The 17,451-nt window shown below is 42.4% G+C and overlaps 1 protein-coding gene across 1 annotated transcript in view; it reads left to right on the top strand.

Moving 5' to 3' along the window:
* Positions 1-5,250: 5,250 nt before the first annotated feature.
* BckdhB (Branched chain keto acid dehydrogenase E1 subunit beta) overlaps positions 5,251-17,451 on the top strand; it is a 29,815-nt gene continuing 17,614 nt past the window's right edge. The window contains exons 1-3 of the mRNA XM_070090554.1: positions 5,251-5,679; positions 8,253-8,330; positions 11,636-11,838. Of these exons, the coding sequence (XP_069946655.1) occupies positions 5,550-5,679; positions 8,253-8,330; positions 11,636-11,838 (411 nt within the window). The 5' untranslated portion in view covers positions 5,251-5,549. The remainder of the gene's footprint in view (positions 5,680-8,252; positions 8,331-11,635; positions 11,839-17,451) is intronic.

The raw sequence follows: 17,451 nt of genomic DNA, 5'->3' as shown, positions 1-17,451 counted from the left end.
TCGCTGCTGGCTGTTGTTACGGCAGAATTGGACCGATTTCTACATCCCTCTCAGATGAGGAGATCCACTCTGAATTGGTTCACAGTGGGGGTGACGACTTAGGTTTGCGGGGAGTTTGGAGCCTCTCGAATCGTCTTACCCCATCTCGTATGGTTCGTGTATGTTTCTCAGGTGCTCTCCCGAAATTTGTGACTTGGCATCTAAGATTTCCTGTTCTTCCTTATACTTTTCCTTTACTCCGGTGTTGGAAATGTTTCCTTTTCGGGCATGGAGAGTTGTCTTGCCGTGGTAAGGTAAAATGTGTGAACTGCAGCGGGTTTCACCCAGTAGTTAAAGACGGCATTACCTGTACCCGCCCAGCTTCATGCTACTTCTGTAAGGGGAACCACAAGGTTACCTCCCAGTCTTGCCAGGCTCTTGATCTGGCAAACTCAGCCAGGGCCCGGTCTTGTACGCTCGATGAATTTAACTCCTGCTTGCGGTCCGTAAAGCTAGTCACAGTCCGTCAGCCCCTGCCTCCTTCGCCTCCAGTGCCCCCCACTAAGGGATTCTCCCCAACACCAACACGGCCAGGGCATCTGTACTCCACAGCTGTGAGGGCTAATATCCCTGTTACAAATAGGTTTGGGGCTCTTGCGGACCTCTCTTTACCTTTAGAGGATTCCCCACCCCCGGGGCAACATTAGATTAGGGTGTCCTCGGACCCGGCTTCCATTGCGGAAATTATTGCACATGCCCCCTCTCGTCCACAACGCATGTCCTCCCGTCGAGGTGGTACAGTTTCCAAATCGACTCGTTCAGATGGACATCATACCCTACCCGGAGCCTCCTGTCTCGCAGCTGACTCCCCCCCAATTCTCCTCGACCCCAGCCTCGGCCTGTTTCCACTCCAGGACCCTTCATGTCTGAAGATCCCGCTTTCTCACTTTCGCCTGCCTGGGCTTTATTCCTTCATCCTATCCTCCTCCTGGTGGAGGAGGTGCTACATTCTTACCTCCAGGGCACCTCTTTTGTGACTGCATGTCTCTCGGTTCTCCCTTGCCTTATTGGCCTGCTTAGTTCACACACGTGAACCTTTCTCACCCCTCTGTTTTTCTTCTCTGGAACGCACGTTCTGTACTGGGGAAGCTTCCAGACCTTCAGAGGTATCTGGCTGAGGTACAGCCACTGGTGGTGGGGTCTCTCTCAGACATGGTTACGCCCTCGACATTCTTTTCGGATGCCTGGTTTCACTGTTTACCGTAGGGATCGCCTTGAAGGGAGCGGAGGTGGCCTAGCTCTTCTTGTATGCAACAGGCTCCAGAGTACAACCCTCTCTCTCCAAGCCTATGAGAGTGGAGTGTTGGAAACTCTGGCTGTGGGAGTTGCCTTGGGCACTCAGTGGTGCAACATACTCCAGATCTATAATCCGGGCAGGTCGGTTACGCAAAGTGAATTTACCTATTACTTTGGACAACTCCTTGGTTCTACGCTTGTCATGGGAGACTTTAATGCAAGGCATCAGTTCTGGGAGCCATCCATTTCTTTGGGATCGGTGAATCCCACAGGTAGGGCCCTGTTCCAAACCCTCCTTGCATCTCACCTTTCGTTGCTCACGCCACCAGGTTTGGAGACTAGAGTGGATCCTTATACTGGGCGAGTTTCTACCCTAGACCTCGTTCTTGGGTGTGGATATTTTACTACAGCTACTGTTACTGTAGGCCCCTTCATGGGGAGTGACCATCTTCCAGTACTTACTTCTACAAATGAAGCCTTAGCAGTGCCGGTGACGGCAGTTCGTTCACGGTGGAAAATCACCTAGGCTGGTTGGACAACCTATAATCGGGCACTTGTTGATTACAGCCTGCCTCAGGACTCCTTGCTGAACGAGGCTGTCACGTCTCGGCAAGGGGCCATGCTTGAGGTGGGCTCGCGTTCATTCTGTCTCTCCGGGAGCTTCTCCCGTTCACGGCCCCGGGTTCCATGGTGGAATGATGAGTGCCTCCGAGCAGTGAAGGCGCGTCGGACAGCGTGGGCACGGTAGCGGCGCCAACCCTCTCGGACTCAGCAGTTGGCTTACCGAAGGGCAGACGCTCTTTGTCGGCGAACCTTCCTCCAGGCGAAACGTGCATCCAGGGCTTTATTCTGTTCTTCTCTTTCTTTTCGTACCTCTGCCAGTCAGGCATGGGGTTTCTTCCACTCCATGTTGGGATCACGTTCTGTAAGTACTTTAACCCTGCTGGGGGAAGGAGCGACTCCACTCTTACCCCAGGACAAGGCTGGGACATTTGCAAATTTCTTCGGTCCTATGTTTTCTCCTCCTCCTCCTCCTCTACCCTCTAAGATGATCAAATGGGGCCCTTTGCCACCTGCCGTACCCGAGGTTCACTGCCAAGTGCTGGCATCTCCCTTTAGCTCCCATGAACTGCAGCGGGCACTTTCCCAACTTTCTTACCGCTCTTCTCCGGGGGAGGACAACTTACCCTATTCATTTATACTACATCTACCTCCCTCCACCCCTCAAGGAAGGTTCCTTGATGTTGGTGAGGGGCTCTTGATTTAGGGAATTGGATCTGTGCTCCAGTTTCCCAAATTAAGCCTGAATGCCTTCCACATCCCCCCCCCAGGCGCTGTATAATCCTCTGGGTTTAGCGCTTCCCCCTTGATTATAATAATAATAATACCTCCCTCCTGTACAGAAGCTATGCTGGAGGTTTTCAATACCAGATGGTATACAGGTGTCTTCCCTGATATGTGGAAACACTCTTCTGGTTCCGATTCTAAAGCCAGGCAAGGATGATACCCAACCGAGCTCTTACCGGCCCATTGCTCTACTGCCCTGCTTGGGTAAGGTGCTGGAACGACTGGTGGCTACTCGTCTCTCTTGGTGGATTGAGGAACATGGCCTCCTGCCTGAAAACCAGAGTGGCTTCCAAGAAGGTCGATCCACCATCGACCCTTTGCTTCAATTTACACAGCTTGTGCACACTTCATTTGAATGTCGGGAGTTCCTTTTAGCTGCATTTTTGGACCTACGCAGAGCATTTGACTCTGCATCACACACAGCGATTGTTTTCAAGTTAGCCCGCATGGGGCTGACAGGAGCTCCCCTCTGCTAGATGCGCAACTTTTTGCAAGGGAGAACCTTTCGTGTAGCAGTGGGTGGCGCTTTGTCCTCACCCTGTCCTGTATACTGGGGAGTGCCCCAGGGATCTGTTCTTAGCCCACTCCTTTTCTCCGTCTTATTGTCGGATCTCCCTTCCATCCAGGGAGTGCATACCCTGTTGTTAGGTAAGACACATATGCAACAGTTAGGTATCTTTATTTCGAAACGTTTCGCCTACACAGTAGGCTTCTTCAGTCGAGTACAGAAAAGTTGATAGAAGCAGAAGATGCTAGAAGACGATGTAATCAGTCCATCACCCTTAAAACAATATTGGTATGAAACAATATTGTTTCATACCATGGAACAATGCTCTTCTCCAGACTGAGGGACTGACCACCTCAAAACTTTAAGGGTGATGGACTGATTACATCGTCTTCTAGCATCTTCTGCTTCTATCAACTTTTCTGTACTCGACTGAAGAAGCCTACTGTGTAGGCGAAACGTTTCGAAATAAAGATACCTAACTGTTGCATATGTGTCTTACCTAACAACCTGTCGGTATTTTATACCATTCTAATGTTCAGTGCATACCCTGGTATATGCGGATGATGTGGCCCTTATGTGCAGTGCCCCAGCTTTACTGACAGCACAGGAAACGCTTCAGGGTGCCCTGCAATGCATAACATGGGCCACCACCTGGGGTTTGGAGGTTAGTGACACTAAGTCCAAGCTCTTATGCTTTACTAGACGCCGACTCCCCACTCTTCCATCAGTCTCATTGAATCAGACGCCAATCCCTTTGGTCTCTTCTCATCGTTGGTTGGGAGTCACCTTAGATGCACCATTCTTGACATGGAAGAAACACATAGCGGCCCTCCACCTCTCGTGCGCACGTCGCATTGCACTTATGCGCCGGATATCTGGCACCAAGTGGGGGGCGGATCGAGACCTCCATAAGTTCTATATAGCTATGGTTCGCAGCAAGCTCACTTATGCGAGTGAGGTGTATGAATCGGCTTCTTCCTCCTCTCTTCATCGCTTAGACATTCTCCAGAATTCAGCCATCCGTAATATGCTGGGGCCATTCCCCTCCACCCCTATCGCAACCTTGGAGGCAGAGTCGGGGATAGTCCCTCTCTCGTCGGTGAGGACATCGAGGAACTGTTTACGACTCCATCATATGGCCTCTCTGCCTTGTACTCACCTCTGTCGCCTCTCTTCACAGATGTGGGAGACAGCCTCTGTCCCCCCACGTTTGATTCAGCCTTCCTTTGTAGCCAGGGCCCAGCGTTCCCTGACCTGCCTTACTCTTCCTGCACTTGTGGTGACTCCCTCCCCTCTCCATTCTCCGGCACCCCCCTGGCTGGACCTGACACGATACATCCACCTGGATTGGCACTACAGGAACAGGGAACCCCCCTCAGTTAGTTACATTTCTGTTTGAAGAGTTTCGCTCTGTTGCAAATGGCTCTTCATTCTCCGTCTACACGGATGACTAGGCACGGTCCTTCCCCCCTTCCACATCATCTGCGGCCTTCTTCGCTAATCTCTCCCTGTGTCAAACGTGGCGGTTGGACCCTGCTCATTCTGTTCTGGCAGGGGAGCTCTTCGCCATTCACCAGGCTCTGGCTTTTGTCCTAGATCACATTCCCTCACAACCACTGGTCCTCTTCTCTGATTCCCAATCTTCCCTGGCACTTTTGTGCTCTGCCCGTCCACGATCACTGCGCGTCCTCGTTCGTCAGACACAATCTCTCCTCCTGCGTTTCTTGCGGAGCCCAGGTTGGAGCATCTCCCTTCAGTGGGTTCCCGCCCATGTTGGAATCTGGGGCAATGAAGTGGCAGATCGGGCGGCCTCCCTCGCACACACACTTCCTACTGTTACCCCTCTTGCCCTGGGCCACAGTGATTTCACAAGGGCTGTCTGGAAGGGAATCCGTCATCAGTGGCAAGAGGGCCTTGCACACTCCCTCTCTTCTTCGGCGTTGGGCTCTGTCCGAACTTTTAATGGCCCCTGCCCTTGGGCTCGCCATCCCAACCGTTCGGTGGACGTTGTACTGACTCGCCTTCGAGTCGGGCACTCGCGACTGGCGGCTCATCTATATCGTCTTCGGATGACGGACTCTCCGTACTGCCAGTGGTGTCCCTCACAGCCTGAGACGGTGGAACACTTCCTGCTGTGGTGCCCACGTTATCACTCTGCACGGACTACTCTCCGTGCGACCTTGCGCACACTTGGGGTGCACACTTTCACTCTACCTGTCCTCCTCAACGGGGAGATATTGGCTTGTACCTGCTCCTTCCTGCTGGCTTCAGGACGTATCAGAGACATATGATATTAGTCAAGACATTCTTCCACTTTGGTCGATATTCCCTCTCCTAGCACTGGACGGCCGGGCTCGATACGGCGTATGCTGTCAGTGGTCCTGAAACCTCAACAGAAGAAGAAGGGATATGCGAGGCAATGTTACTTGCTTTGCCATTATTAAAGCGAGTGTTGAAGCCAACTGTGGCTCCATCCCTTTGCAATGTATTTACTAGCAGATATTCTTCTCATTTCTCCTATTTTCCTGACACTGTGCCAGAATCCATGGGTAAGTTTTTTAAAGCTACATAATATAATAAGTGCCAATAACACCTGGGTACCCAGTTTCGAGGATAAACTCACACTACTTAAGCACATATCAGAGATAGAATATTATACTGCAGCTGTCATGATTGTACAGGGTTTTATATTCAAGAGGCAACTGCGAGGCAGGACTCGACTCCACAGTAGACCTATGGCTCCAGAATGCCTCCTTCCGGTCTCGATTTGGGGGGTGGGGGGGGGGGGCAGCGCTGTATAGCCCTTGTGGTTTAGCGCTTCTTTTTTATTATAATAATAATAATCGATTTTGGGGGGGAAATGAGTACAAGGACCCCAATAGAAATAAGTCACTTTGACTTTCTTGGGTTGTCCTAGGTAATCTGTAGATATGCGGCTAAGTATAATAATTTATGTAACTATTTATGTGTACCAATACCTGAATAAATTAACGGGATTGATGCCTGGTCCAGCTGCAACAGCACAAGTCATCTACCTTCCAGCTCCTCACCCCTCAGACGTTAATAGATTTGTTTAGGGTTAGTAAGTTTATTTAGGCACAGGTATACATAAGTACAGTTGTCATATATAGTGTACATCACCTAAGATAACCTTAAAAAAGTAGAAAAGAGTGACTTATTTCCATTGGGGTCCTTGTAATATCCTCTCATTTAAAGCATAAAAGTAAAAACAGCCAAGTAAGTCAACTGTGTGAAAATCAGTAACTATAAAAGGAGTATGCTAGGAAAAGGTAAAGCGAGTTATTGCTGTAGGCCTATGCATTCTTATTGTTTTACAAAATAATGTATGTGTAAATTATCAAGGATAACCCAAAAAAAATGTCAGTCAGTGACTTATTCCCATTGGGATTGATCGCTTAAAAATAATTTGTAACATATCTGTGCATATAATCTATGAAATAAATTTTTGACTTGGAAAAATAATGTACTGTACTTTCATAATGCCTTATCAAGCATAACCCATGTTAATTTTTTTTTTAATTATGGCAAACAGTTTCATTCTATTAAAGCAAAATACTTTTTATCAGATTTAGTAGAAAGCATATAAGGATTAAGGATTTTATTTCTTTGCATAGTTTACAATGTGTAATTACAATTTTGATTTGCAAAGTACAAAGAAAGCCATTATCATGCCGGGCATTTTTTGCAGACTATACTTACAAATTGAACATTGTTTTTATATTTTAACAGAGGTAGTAGTGGTTTAGCAGTATGTAATTGAATTAACAAGTAATTGATTAACAAGTTACATTATTATATTTTGGCACATTCTACATAATGAGATTGAGACCATTTTATTTTTTAAATAAACTTGGAATACATTCCCTTAAAATCAAAGGATTTAAGAATCAGTTAAAGTTTTACAACTGCTTAATCTGAGTATGAATGTATATGCGAAACACAACTATTGTTTTCTATACAAACAACTTGTAACTGAAAAATTAGGAATGCCACTCATTTGTAAGTTTTGGCCCTTTTATACTTTCATTTGCACAGTTTTTAAGCTTTTCCTAAGCAAACTGTCTCATAACACCAGACACAAACATTTCTATGACATTCCCCATGTCCGACTAAACCTTTACAAAAATTCAATGTATGTCAAAGGCCCTAAAATCTGGAACACCCTCCCTGAATACTCTAGAACTGCAGACACATTCATCACCTTCAAAACTACCATTAGAAAACATCTTATCTCCCTGATACACCCCTCAACTAATTACATGAATACCACCTAGTGGCTCACACTTACACTCACTCACCCACTTGACCATAAACACAGAAATATCAATCTTAATCTTAAAATAATGAATCCTGACTAGTCATAAGTTGGCCTGTGATACTCCAATACTGAAACTATGTATTGTGCAAAAACAAAAGTATTCACATTGCAAAACTCACAAACTAGTATTTAGTCACTTAACCATAATACCAACTTACCACATAATTTGTAATATTTTAAAGTTAAGAATTAATCTAAGTCTGCCCGAAATGCCTAGCCATGCTAGGTGTTCTAGTGGCCCCCTATGTAATTAGTATTTTAAAACATGTAAACCACACAATATCCAAATTCTGTAAACTCAGCATTGTAATCCTTATAGAGAATAAACTTGATTGATTAGAGTAGTGTCTGTTGCTGTTTGCTTGATTTCTCATGTATAATGCTGTGAATAATTGTATTTTATCATATACAGTAGTGTTATATAATTTTTTATGACCATTTTTGTTGTTTGAACATTTTACAATTGCAATATGTCAGAAGTTTCAATCTGCTCTGAAACATTTTTGCTAGTTTTCCTAAGTACAATATTTCACTAAATTTTTGAAATGCATGTAAAAAGTATATTTGTGTATGGTATTTCCTTTTTAAACTTTAATGTTTCTTTCCTTGGGTATGGTGAGACAATATACAGAGCAAGCTTTTATTGCTCTGTATATTGTCTCTATTCCCACACCTCTCAGCATCATGTCTGTGTATATTGTTTTTTTTTGTTCTGTTTGCCTGCTTTATTGGTAGGTATTTTTAGGATTGCTTTCAATATTATGTGAACATTCTTATTAACAGGTGAAACACAGAGGTTGAATTTGTTCCAGTCCATCAACAATGCTTTGGATACTGCCCTTGCTACAGACAACACTGCTGGTCAGTTTCTTAATCTGAATTTTGTGATTCTCCATTAAGGTAACCCACAATTTGGAGTGGAAACTTTAGGCTACATTTTAGTCTATTTTCTTGTCTTGCAAGAAGACACTATTTGCAGAGTAAACCTCTATATAAAGATGATGTTTCATCCAAGATGAATTAAAATTTTCTTGAAAGTTTCTCACAAATTGTGAATTAATAATTAATTATTCTATTCTTGGTATTATGAGTATTATTATTCTTTTAGAAGTTTGTAATGTTAGTGAGGTATCTGCACATGAATACCTATAATGTATTATAGTTTTCTTCACTTGTAATTCTTTTGATAATTTGAGTCCCTCCACAGTAACCTGAAACTTCCACCACTTGTGTCATAGTAGCATGTTACTGGTACATGCTTGGCTGATTCTACTTCCACCCAACCATTCCTATTTATATATTTGTGCAATCCATTTTTAAAGCTACCCATAGTAGTACTGTGGCAATTCGTTCCACTCATATTGATTTCCTAGCCAAGTTAGTGCTTTCTTATATCCTTCAGCTTAAGCTATCTTCAGCAAAGTGAAATGACTGGGGAAAACACTCAAAGTCATCTGAAGAGTAACCATGAGGAACACCCTGCACGATAAATTAGCAGAACATGGGTCAGATACAAAGAAAAAAAAACTTTTTTTTTTTTCCTGGGAAAGAAATTCCCAGGACTAATGCAGCCAGGCAAAATTAAATTGAGTTCAAATCTTTTAATAACTTTTAGCCATTACTAAATGCTGTGATTATTTTCTGTTAGTAAGCTGCAAAAGATATTAATAGAGTACTGCCTTAAATGTCAGAAACTAAATACCTTTTCTTACCAGCCAAGGTGTATCACAGCTTTTACTGAAATCATACACTATACAGTTGTCCCTAAAATTTGCATAGGGTTACTACATATAATATAAAAATAACCTAATAAATTTTGTTTCAGATATTAGTTCATTGGTTTACTCTAAATCTGGTTAATATTGACAGTTGTAAGAAACAATTATTACAATACTAAACGAAAAGCCATAAATGAAATTGAAAGAAACCCAAAATATTTCTTTTCTTATGCCAAATCAAAGTCGAGAACAACTTCCAGTATTGGGCCCCTACTTAGACGAGTTGGGTCCTACACAGATGACAGCAAGGAAATGAGTGAGCTACTCAAGTCCCAGTATGACTCGGTTTTTAGCAAGCCGCTAACCAGAGGGAGAGTCGAAGACCTAAATGAATTTATGAGAGGTACACAGAACTTGGTAGACTCAAACGTATCTGATATTATCCTGACGCCAAATGACTTCGAAAAGGCGATAAATGACATGCCCATGCACTCTGCCCCAGGACCAGACTCGTGGAACTCCATGTTCATAAAAAACTGCAAGAAGCTCCTATCATGTGCTTTTAACTTCCCATGGAGAGTAAGCATGGACACGGGTCGTCACACAGCTGCTAAAAACAACAGATATAGCCTCAATCCACGAAGGGGGCAGTAACGCAATAGCAAAGAACTACAGACCGATAGTGCTAACATCCCATATCATAAAAATCTTTGAGAGGGTTCTAAGAAGCAAGATCACCACCCATCTACTGTAGATACTCATCAGTTACACAACCCATGGCAACATGGGTTTAGAGCAGGATGCTCCTGCCTGTCCCAACCACTGGACTGCTATGACAAAGTCCCTGATGCTCTAGAAGATAAAAGGCAGATGTAGTATACACAGAATTTGGAAAAGCCTTTGACAAATGTGACCATGGTGTAATAGTGCACAAAATGCATGATAAAGGAATAACAGGAAAAGTTGGTAGATGTATCTATAATTTCCTAACAAATAGAAAACAGAGTAATAGTAAACAGAGTAAAGTCTGAGGTGGCTACAGTGAAAAGCTCTGTTCCACAAGGCACAGTACTCGCTCCCATCCTGTTCCCCATCCTCATATCTGACATAGACAGGGATGTAAGCCACAGCACCGTGTCTTCCTTTGCAGATGATGCCTGAATTTGCATGACAGTGTCCTCCATTGAAGACACTGCAAGACTCCTGGCGGAATTCAACAAAATCTTTAAATGGGCCACAGAAAATAACATGAAGTTCAGTGATGAGAAATTTCAATTACTCCAATATGGAAAACATGAGAAAATTAAAACTATATTGGAGTATAAAACAAATTCCAACCTCACAGTAGAATGAAAAACTGATGTAAAAGACCTGGGAGTGATAATGTCAGAGAATCTCGCCTTCAAAGACCACAACATTGTATCAGTCACATCTGCTAGAAAAATGACAGGATGCATAATGAGAACCTTCAAAACTAGGGATGCCAAGCCAATGATGAAACTCTTCAAGTCTCTTGTTCTATCTAGGCTGGAATATTGTTGCATACTAACAGCACCTTTCAAGGCAGGTGAAATTGCTGACCTAGAAAATGTACAGAGAACCTTCACGGCACACACAACTGCGATAAAACACCTCAGTTACTGGGAACGCTTGAAGTTCCTCAACCTGTACTCCCTATAATCAGGCAGGAGAGATATATGATTATATACACTAGGAAACTCTTAGATGGATTAGTGCCTTACTTGCACTTGAAAATCTCTCCCTATGAAAGCAAAAGACTCAGCAGACGATGCAACATCCCCCAATGACAAGCAGGGGTGCCACTAGCATGATAAGAGACAACACAATAAGTGTGAGGGGCCCTAGTCTGTTCAACTGCCTCCCAGCATACGTAAGGAGGATTACCAATAGACCCCTGGCTGTCTTCAAGAAGACGCTAGACAGGCACCTAAAGTCAGTACCTGACCAGCTGGGCTGTGGTTCGTATGTCGGGTTGCATGCAGTCAACAGTAACAGCCTGGTTAAATTGTACTTTTTAACTTGTTTATTTTTGATGCTTATTGTAAAGCAAATTGTGTGTACAGCACTATACTAGGTATACAGTACATATAGTACTTAAGATTTTTTTAAATTTTTAAACAGTCGTACTATTTTTTAACTGGTACCCAGACAATCTTCCTCCGTTATTTTATTCAGTTCATGCTCCCAAATTAAGTTAGTTATAATTTGGGAGTAAATCATTACATTATTAAGTTTTCAAGCAAATATGTGCTCTGTAGTATGACTCTATATGTGTACAGTTTGTCTAGGATTGCTTAATACAATTTTTTTTAATTCAATATGTATGATCTGTTTATATTATTCTTGATCTAATTTGCCTTTGAAAATTTTGTCACTATTATAGTATGTGCTCTAGTACAGTATATGTTACATATAAAAATATTTCAGTGGTATTTGGGGAGGATGTTGGTTTTGGAGGAGTTTTCCGATGCACCATAGGTCTTCAAGACAAGTATGGAAAGGATCGTGTATTCAACACTCCACTGTGTGAACAAGGAATTGCAGGGTTTGCCATAGGAGTTGCAGTGAGTGGTGCCACTGCAATTGCAGAACTGCAGTTTGCAGATTACATTTTCCCTGCTTTTGATCAAGTAAGTTAAAATTATTTTTAAAAACTTGGGAATAATAATAACCACTGCATATTCATTTTCCTTCAAAATACAAAATGCTATATACTACTCAGATTTCATTTATTAATAGATTTTTAGATACAGTGCAGGAATTTAAAAGTTTGTCAACATTTTTGGGATCCTTGTTTTTTGTGGTGAAAACTCTGATTTAGTAGAATCAAAGATTTTACCAAGAGAAATTAAATTATTTTTCTTAACACTGCTGTTCACTTTTAAGGTATAAACATCTCTTTTTCAAGATAAAAGAAGATGGATGTAAATAACGTTGGGTAGCCATGCACCCTTGAAGTTTTGTTAAGCGTTAATAAAAAAATGGACATTTTTCAAATGTGTAAATACATGTATTTAATATTCATTTTTGAGCAACTCATTATAAATACAGTAGGGCCCTGCTTTTCAGCATTTCGCCTTATGGCATTACGCTAATACGGCGATCTCAAATTATGACCAAAACTTTCTATACAGCAAGTGGTCTTTCAAATACGGCGCGGCCAACCTGGTTTCTTTACATTCTCCATGAGCACATCTCTCTATTATGTAGCTGTATAGTCCTTGTGGCTTAGCGCTTCTTTTTGATTATAATAATAATAATAATCTCTATTATGTAATAATAATCACTCTTGGGCACATTAAATGTCTAATTTTATGTCAATATAGACATTTTCATTAATCCATCTATGATATTTTCTTCAAAATTATATAAGAAACACGTTACATGGCATATAAACATGCTGTTTATATGCTATGGAGGTGTGGTTGCCGGGTGAAGGGAAAACATTACATAATACAGTGGACCCCCGCTTAACAATCACCTCCCAGTGCGACCAATTATGTAAGTGCATTTGTACGTGTATGTTTGGGGGTCTGAAATGGACTAATCTACTTCACAATATTCCTTATGGGAACAAATTCGGTCAGTACTGGCACCTGAACATACTTCTGGAATGAAAAAATATCGTTAACCGGGGGTCCACTGTACTAATAATAATCACTCTTGGGCACGTTAATTGTCTAATTTTATGTCAATATAGACATTTTCATTAATCCATCTATTATATTTTCTTCAAAATTATACAAGAAACACATTACATAATATATAAACATTTTATGTTTATATACTATGGAGGTGTGGTTGCCGGGCAGAGGGAAAACATTACGTCACTCCCCTTAATACATTACACTTTTGTTTACAATTCTCGGCATGAATTATTCATTACTTCTCCCTTTGTGTATGATGGCATCTAAAGGTAGTTGTTAGAAACGATTAAACTCATTGAACATGGTATGTCGATGGTAATAATATGGCTCTGGGCCGCATTAAATATTGTGTAGCTATGTAGGTAGGTGTAGGTATGTAGCCCAGGTGGAATACATCCCTACATCCTTAGGCAAATAGATAAATTAAAACCTAACAAATCCCCAGGCCCTGATGAACTGTATGCAAGGGTTCTGAAGGAATGTAAAGAGGAGCTTAGCACACCTTTGGCTAATCTTTTCAACATATCACTACAAACTGGCATGGTGCCAGATAAGTGGAAAATGGCAAATGTGATACCTATTTTCAAAGCAGGTGACAGGTCCTTAGCTTCGAACTATAGACCAATAAGCCTAACCTCCATAGTGGGAAAATTTATGGAATCAATAATTGCCGAGGCAGTTCGTAGCCACCTTGAAAAGCATAAATTAATCAACGAATCTCAGCATGGTTTTACAAAGGGGCGTTCCTGCCTTACGAATTTATTAACTTTTTTCACTAAGGTATTTGAGGAGGTAGATCATGGTAATGAATATGATATTGTGTATATGGACTTCAGTAAGGCTTTTGACAGGGTCCCACATCAGAGACTATTGAGGAAAATTAAGGCACATGGAATAGGAGGAGAAATTTTTTCCTGGATAGAGGCATGGTTGACAAATAGGCAGCAGAGTGTTTGCATAAATGGGGAGAAATCAGAGTGGGGAAGCGTCACGAGTGGTGTTCCACAGGGGTCAGTGTTGGGCCCCCTGCTGTTCACAATCTACATAAACGACATAGATGAGGGCATAAAGAGCGACATCGGCAAGTTTGCCGATGACACCAAAATAGGCCGTCGAATTCATTCTGACGAGGACATTCGAGCACTCCAGGAAGATTTGAATAGACTGATGCAGTGGTCGGAGAAGTGGCAGATGCAGTTTAATATAGACAAATGCAAAGTTCTAAATGTTGGACAGGACAATAACCATGCAACATATAAACTAAATAATGTAGATCTTAATATTACGGATTGCGAAAAAGATTTAGGAGTTCTGGCTAGCAGTAATCTGAAACCAAGACAACAGTGCATAAGTGTTCGCAATAAAGCTAATAGAATCCTTGGCTTCATATCAAGAAGCATAAATAATAGGAGTCCTCAGGTTGTTCTTCAACTTTATACATCCTTGGTTAGGCCTCATTTAGATTATGCTGCACAGTTTTGGTCACCGTATTACAGAATGGATATAAATTCTCTGGAAAATGTACAAAGGAGGATGACAAAGTTGATCCCATGTATCAGAAACCTTCCCTATGAGGATAGACTAAGGGCCCTGAATCTGCACTCTCTAGAAAGATGTAGAATTAGGGGGGATATGATTGAGGTGTATAAATGGAAGACAGGAATAAATAAAGGGGATGTAAATAGTGTGCTGAAAATATCTAGCCTAGACAGGACTCGCAGCAATGGTTTTAAGTTGGAAAAATTCAGATTCAGGAAGGATATAGGAAAGTACTGGTTTGGTAATAGAGTTGTGGATGAGTGGAACAAACTCCCGAGTACAGTTATAGAGGCCAGAACGTTGTGTAGCTTTAAAAATAGGTTGGATAAATACATGAGTGGATGTGGGTGGGTGTGAGTTGGACCTGATAGCTTGTGCTACCAGGTCGGTTGCCGTGTTCCTCCCTTAAGTCAATGTGACCTGACCTGACTAGGTTGGGTGCATTGGCTTAAGCTGGTAGGAGACTTGGACCTGCCTTGCATGGGCCAGTAGACCTTCTGCAGTGTTCCTTCGTTCTTATGTTCTTATGTTCTTATTATTATAACTGATACGTATGTGTACCTGTACCTAAGTAAACTTACACACTGTGCTGGCATGCAGGTACACATTAAAATTACTAAGAGTGTCTTATTAGTCTTGAAGACACCATATTAATATGTAAGTCCTTTTCTGGGGTTACTTCCCTTCTTCTTTTAATGCCACTAGGGCCAGCTTCAGAGTCACTGGACTTCTTTCGCACAAGATATCTGTCCATAGTGGCCTGTACCTCTCGTTCCTTTATGACTTGCCTAAAGTGTTTCACAACATTGTCAGTGTAATAATCACCAGCACGGCTTGCAATAGCTGTGTGAGGGTGATTTTCATCCATGAAGGTTTGCACTTCAAGCCACTTTGCACAGATTTCCTTAATCTTTGAAGTAGGCAACTTCTTCAATTTCTCTCTCCCCTCCTCCGAAGCAATTTCCTCAGGTGTGGCCTCTTGCTGTTGAAGTTGATCTAGCAGCTCATCAGTGGTTAGTTCTTCATTGTCCTCCTCCACCAACTCTTCCACATCCTCCCCACTAACCTCCAACCCCAAGGACTTTCCCAATGCCACAATGGATTCCTCAACTGGCACAGGATTCTCAGGGTTAGCCTCAAACCCTTCAAAATCCCTTTTGTCTACACATTCTGGCCACAGTTTCTTCCAAGCAGAGTTCAAGGTCCTCTTTGTCACTTCCTCCCAAGCCTTACCTATAAGGTTTACACAATTGAGGATATTAAAGTGATCTCTCCAAAACTCTCTTAGAGTCAGTTGAGTTTCTGAGGTCATTACAAAGCACCTTTCAAACAGAGCTTTTGTGTACAGTTTCTTGAAGTTGGAAATAACCTGCTGGTCCATGGGCTGCAGGAGAGGAGTGGTATTAGGAGGCAAAAACTTCACCTTAATGAAGCTCATGTCCCCATAAAGTCGCTCTGACACGTCTGTAGGATGACCAGGGGCATTGTCTAACACCAGGAGGCACTTAAGTTCTAATTTCTTTTCAGTTAGGTAATTTTTCACATTGGGGGCAAATGCATGGTGTAACCAGTTATAGAAAAATTCCCTAGTGACCCATGCCTTACTGTTTGCCCTCCACAGCACACACAAATTATCCTTGAGGACATTCTTTTGCCTGAACGCTCTGGGAGTTTCAGAGTGATACACTAATAAAGGCTTCACTTTGCAATCACCAGTAGCATTGGCACACATCAACAAAGTAAGCCTGTCTTTCATAGGCTTATGTCCTGGGAGTGCCTTTTCCTCCTGAGTAATGTAGGTCCTGCTTGGCATTTTCTTCCAGAACAGGCCTGTTTCATCACAATTAAACACTTGTTCAGGTTTCAGTCCTTCAGTTTCTATGTACTCCTTGAATTCCTGCACATATTTTTCAGCCGCTTTGTGGTCCGAACTGGCAGCCTCACCATGCCTTATCACACTATGGATGCCACTACGCTTCTTAAATCTCTCAAACCAACCTTTGCTGGCCTTAAATTCACTCACATCATCACTAGTTGCAGGCATTTTTTTAATTAAATCGTCATGCAACTTCCTAGCCTTTTCACATATGATCGCTTGAGAGACGCTATCTCCTGCTATCTGTTTTTCATTTATCCACACCAATAAGAGTCTCTCAACATCTTCCATCAATTGCGATCTTTGTTTCGAAAACACAGTTGAACCTTTGGCAAGAACAGCTTCCTTGATTGTCTTTCTGGTGCCCACAATAGTAGCGATGGTTGATTGGGGTTTCTTGTACAGCTTGACTAGGTCGGCTATACGCACTCCACTTTCATACTTATCAATTATCTCTTTCTTCATCTCTATAGTAATTCTTACCCTTTGAGGTGTAGGGTTGGCACTAGAAGCTTTCTTGGGGCCCATGGTCACTTATTTTCCAGAAACAGCACCGAAAATACTGTAATAATACGAAATATTCCGAGTGTATGCTTGGATGTTACCGCGGAGGCTGGCTGGTAAACAATGGGACGGAGCGGCACATGTGAGGCTGGCTGAGGGCACATTGGACGCGTCTCGGACGAAAATCGGTATGCGGGTTTTTAATCGGTATGCGGGGCAAAAATTTTGCGATAAAAGTAATCGTTATGCGGAAAAATCGCTATGCGATGCCATCGTTATGCGGGGGTCCACTGTACTTCTCACCTCTCACCCTACATTAAGACCATTAAGACTACAAGTATTTTAAGGTAAGTAATGCATGTCCTGTATGTGCATTTTATCGCTCTAGGAAGCTTTAAGCATCGTGGTATAGTATGTGTGGGTGGGGTGGCCAGGAGGGCTACCACACCTGACTTAGAGTAAATACTAGTTACCTTTTGCCCTACATTAAGACTACAAATATTTTGAGGTAAATAATGAGTGTACTGTGTGTGTATTTTACTTTTTAATGCCTAGTTCTATTGCTAACTGAATATTTTTTTTTTTTTTTTCAACAAGTCGCTCGTCTCCCACTTGTTATCTGGCATTTATATGCATTTATAAACAGAAAAAATGGAGTTCTGCTTTCCGGCAAAGTC

The sequence above is a fragment of the Cherax quadricarinatus genome, chromosome 32 (assembly GCF_038502225.1).
Source record: "Cherax quadricarinatus isolate ZL_2023a chromosome 32, ASM3850222v1, whole genome shotgun sequence".
NCBI classification, from domain to species: Eukaryota; Metazoa; Arthropoda; class Malacostraca; order Decapoda; family Parastacidae; genus Cherax; species Cherax quadricarinatus.
Note: the sequence above shows the minus strand (reverse complement) of the source record. Positions and strands in the feature narration are given on the sequence as shown.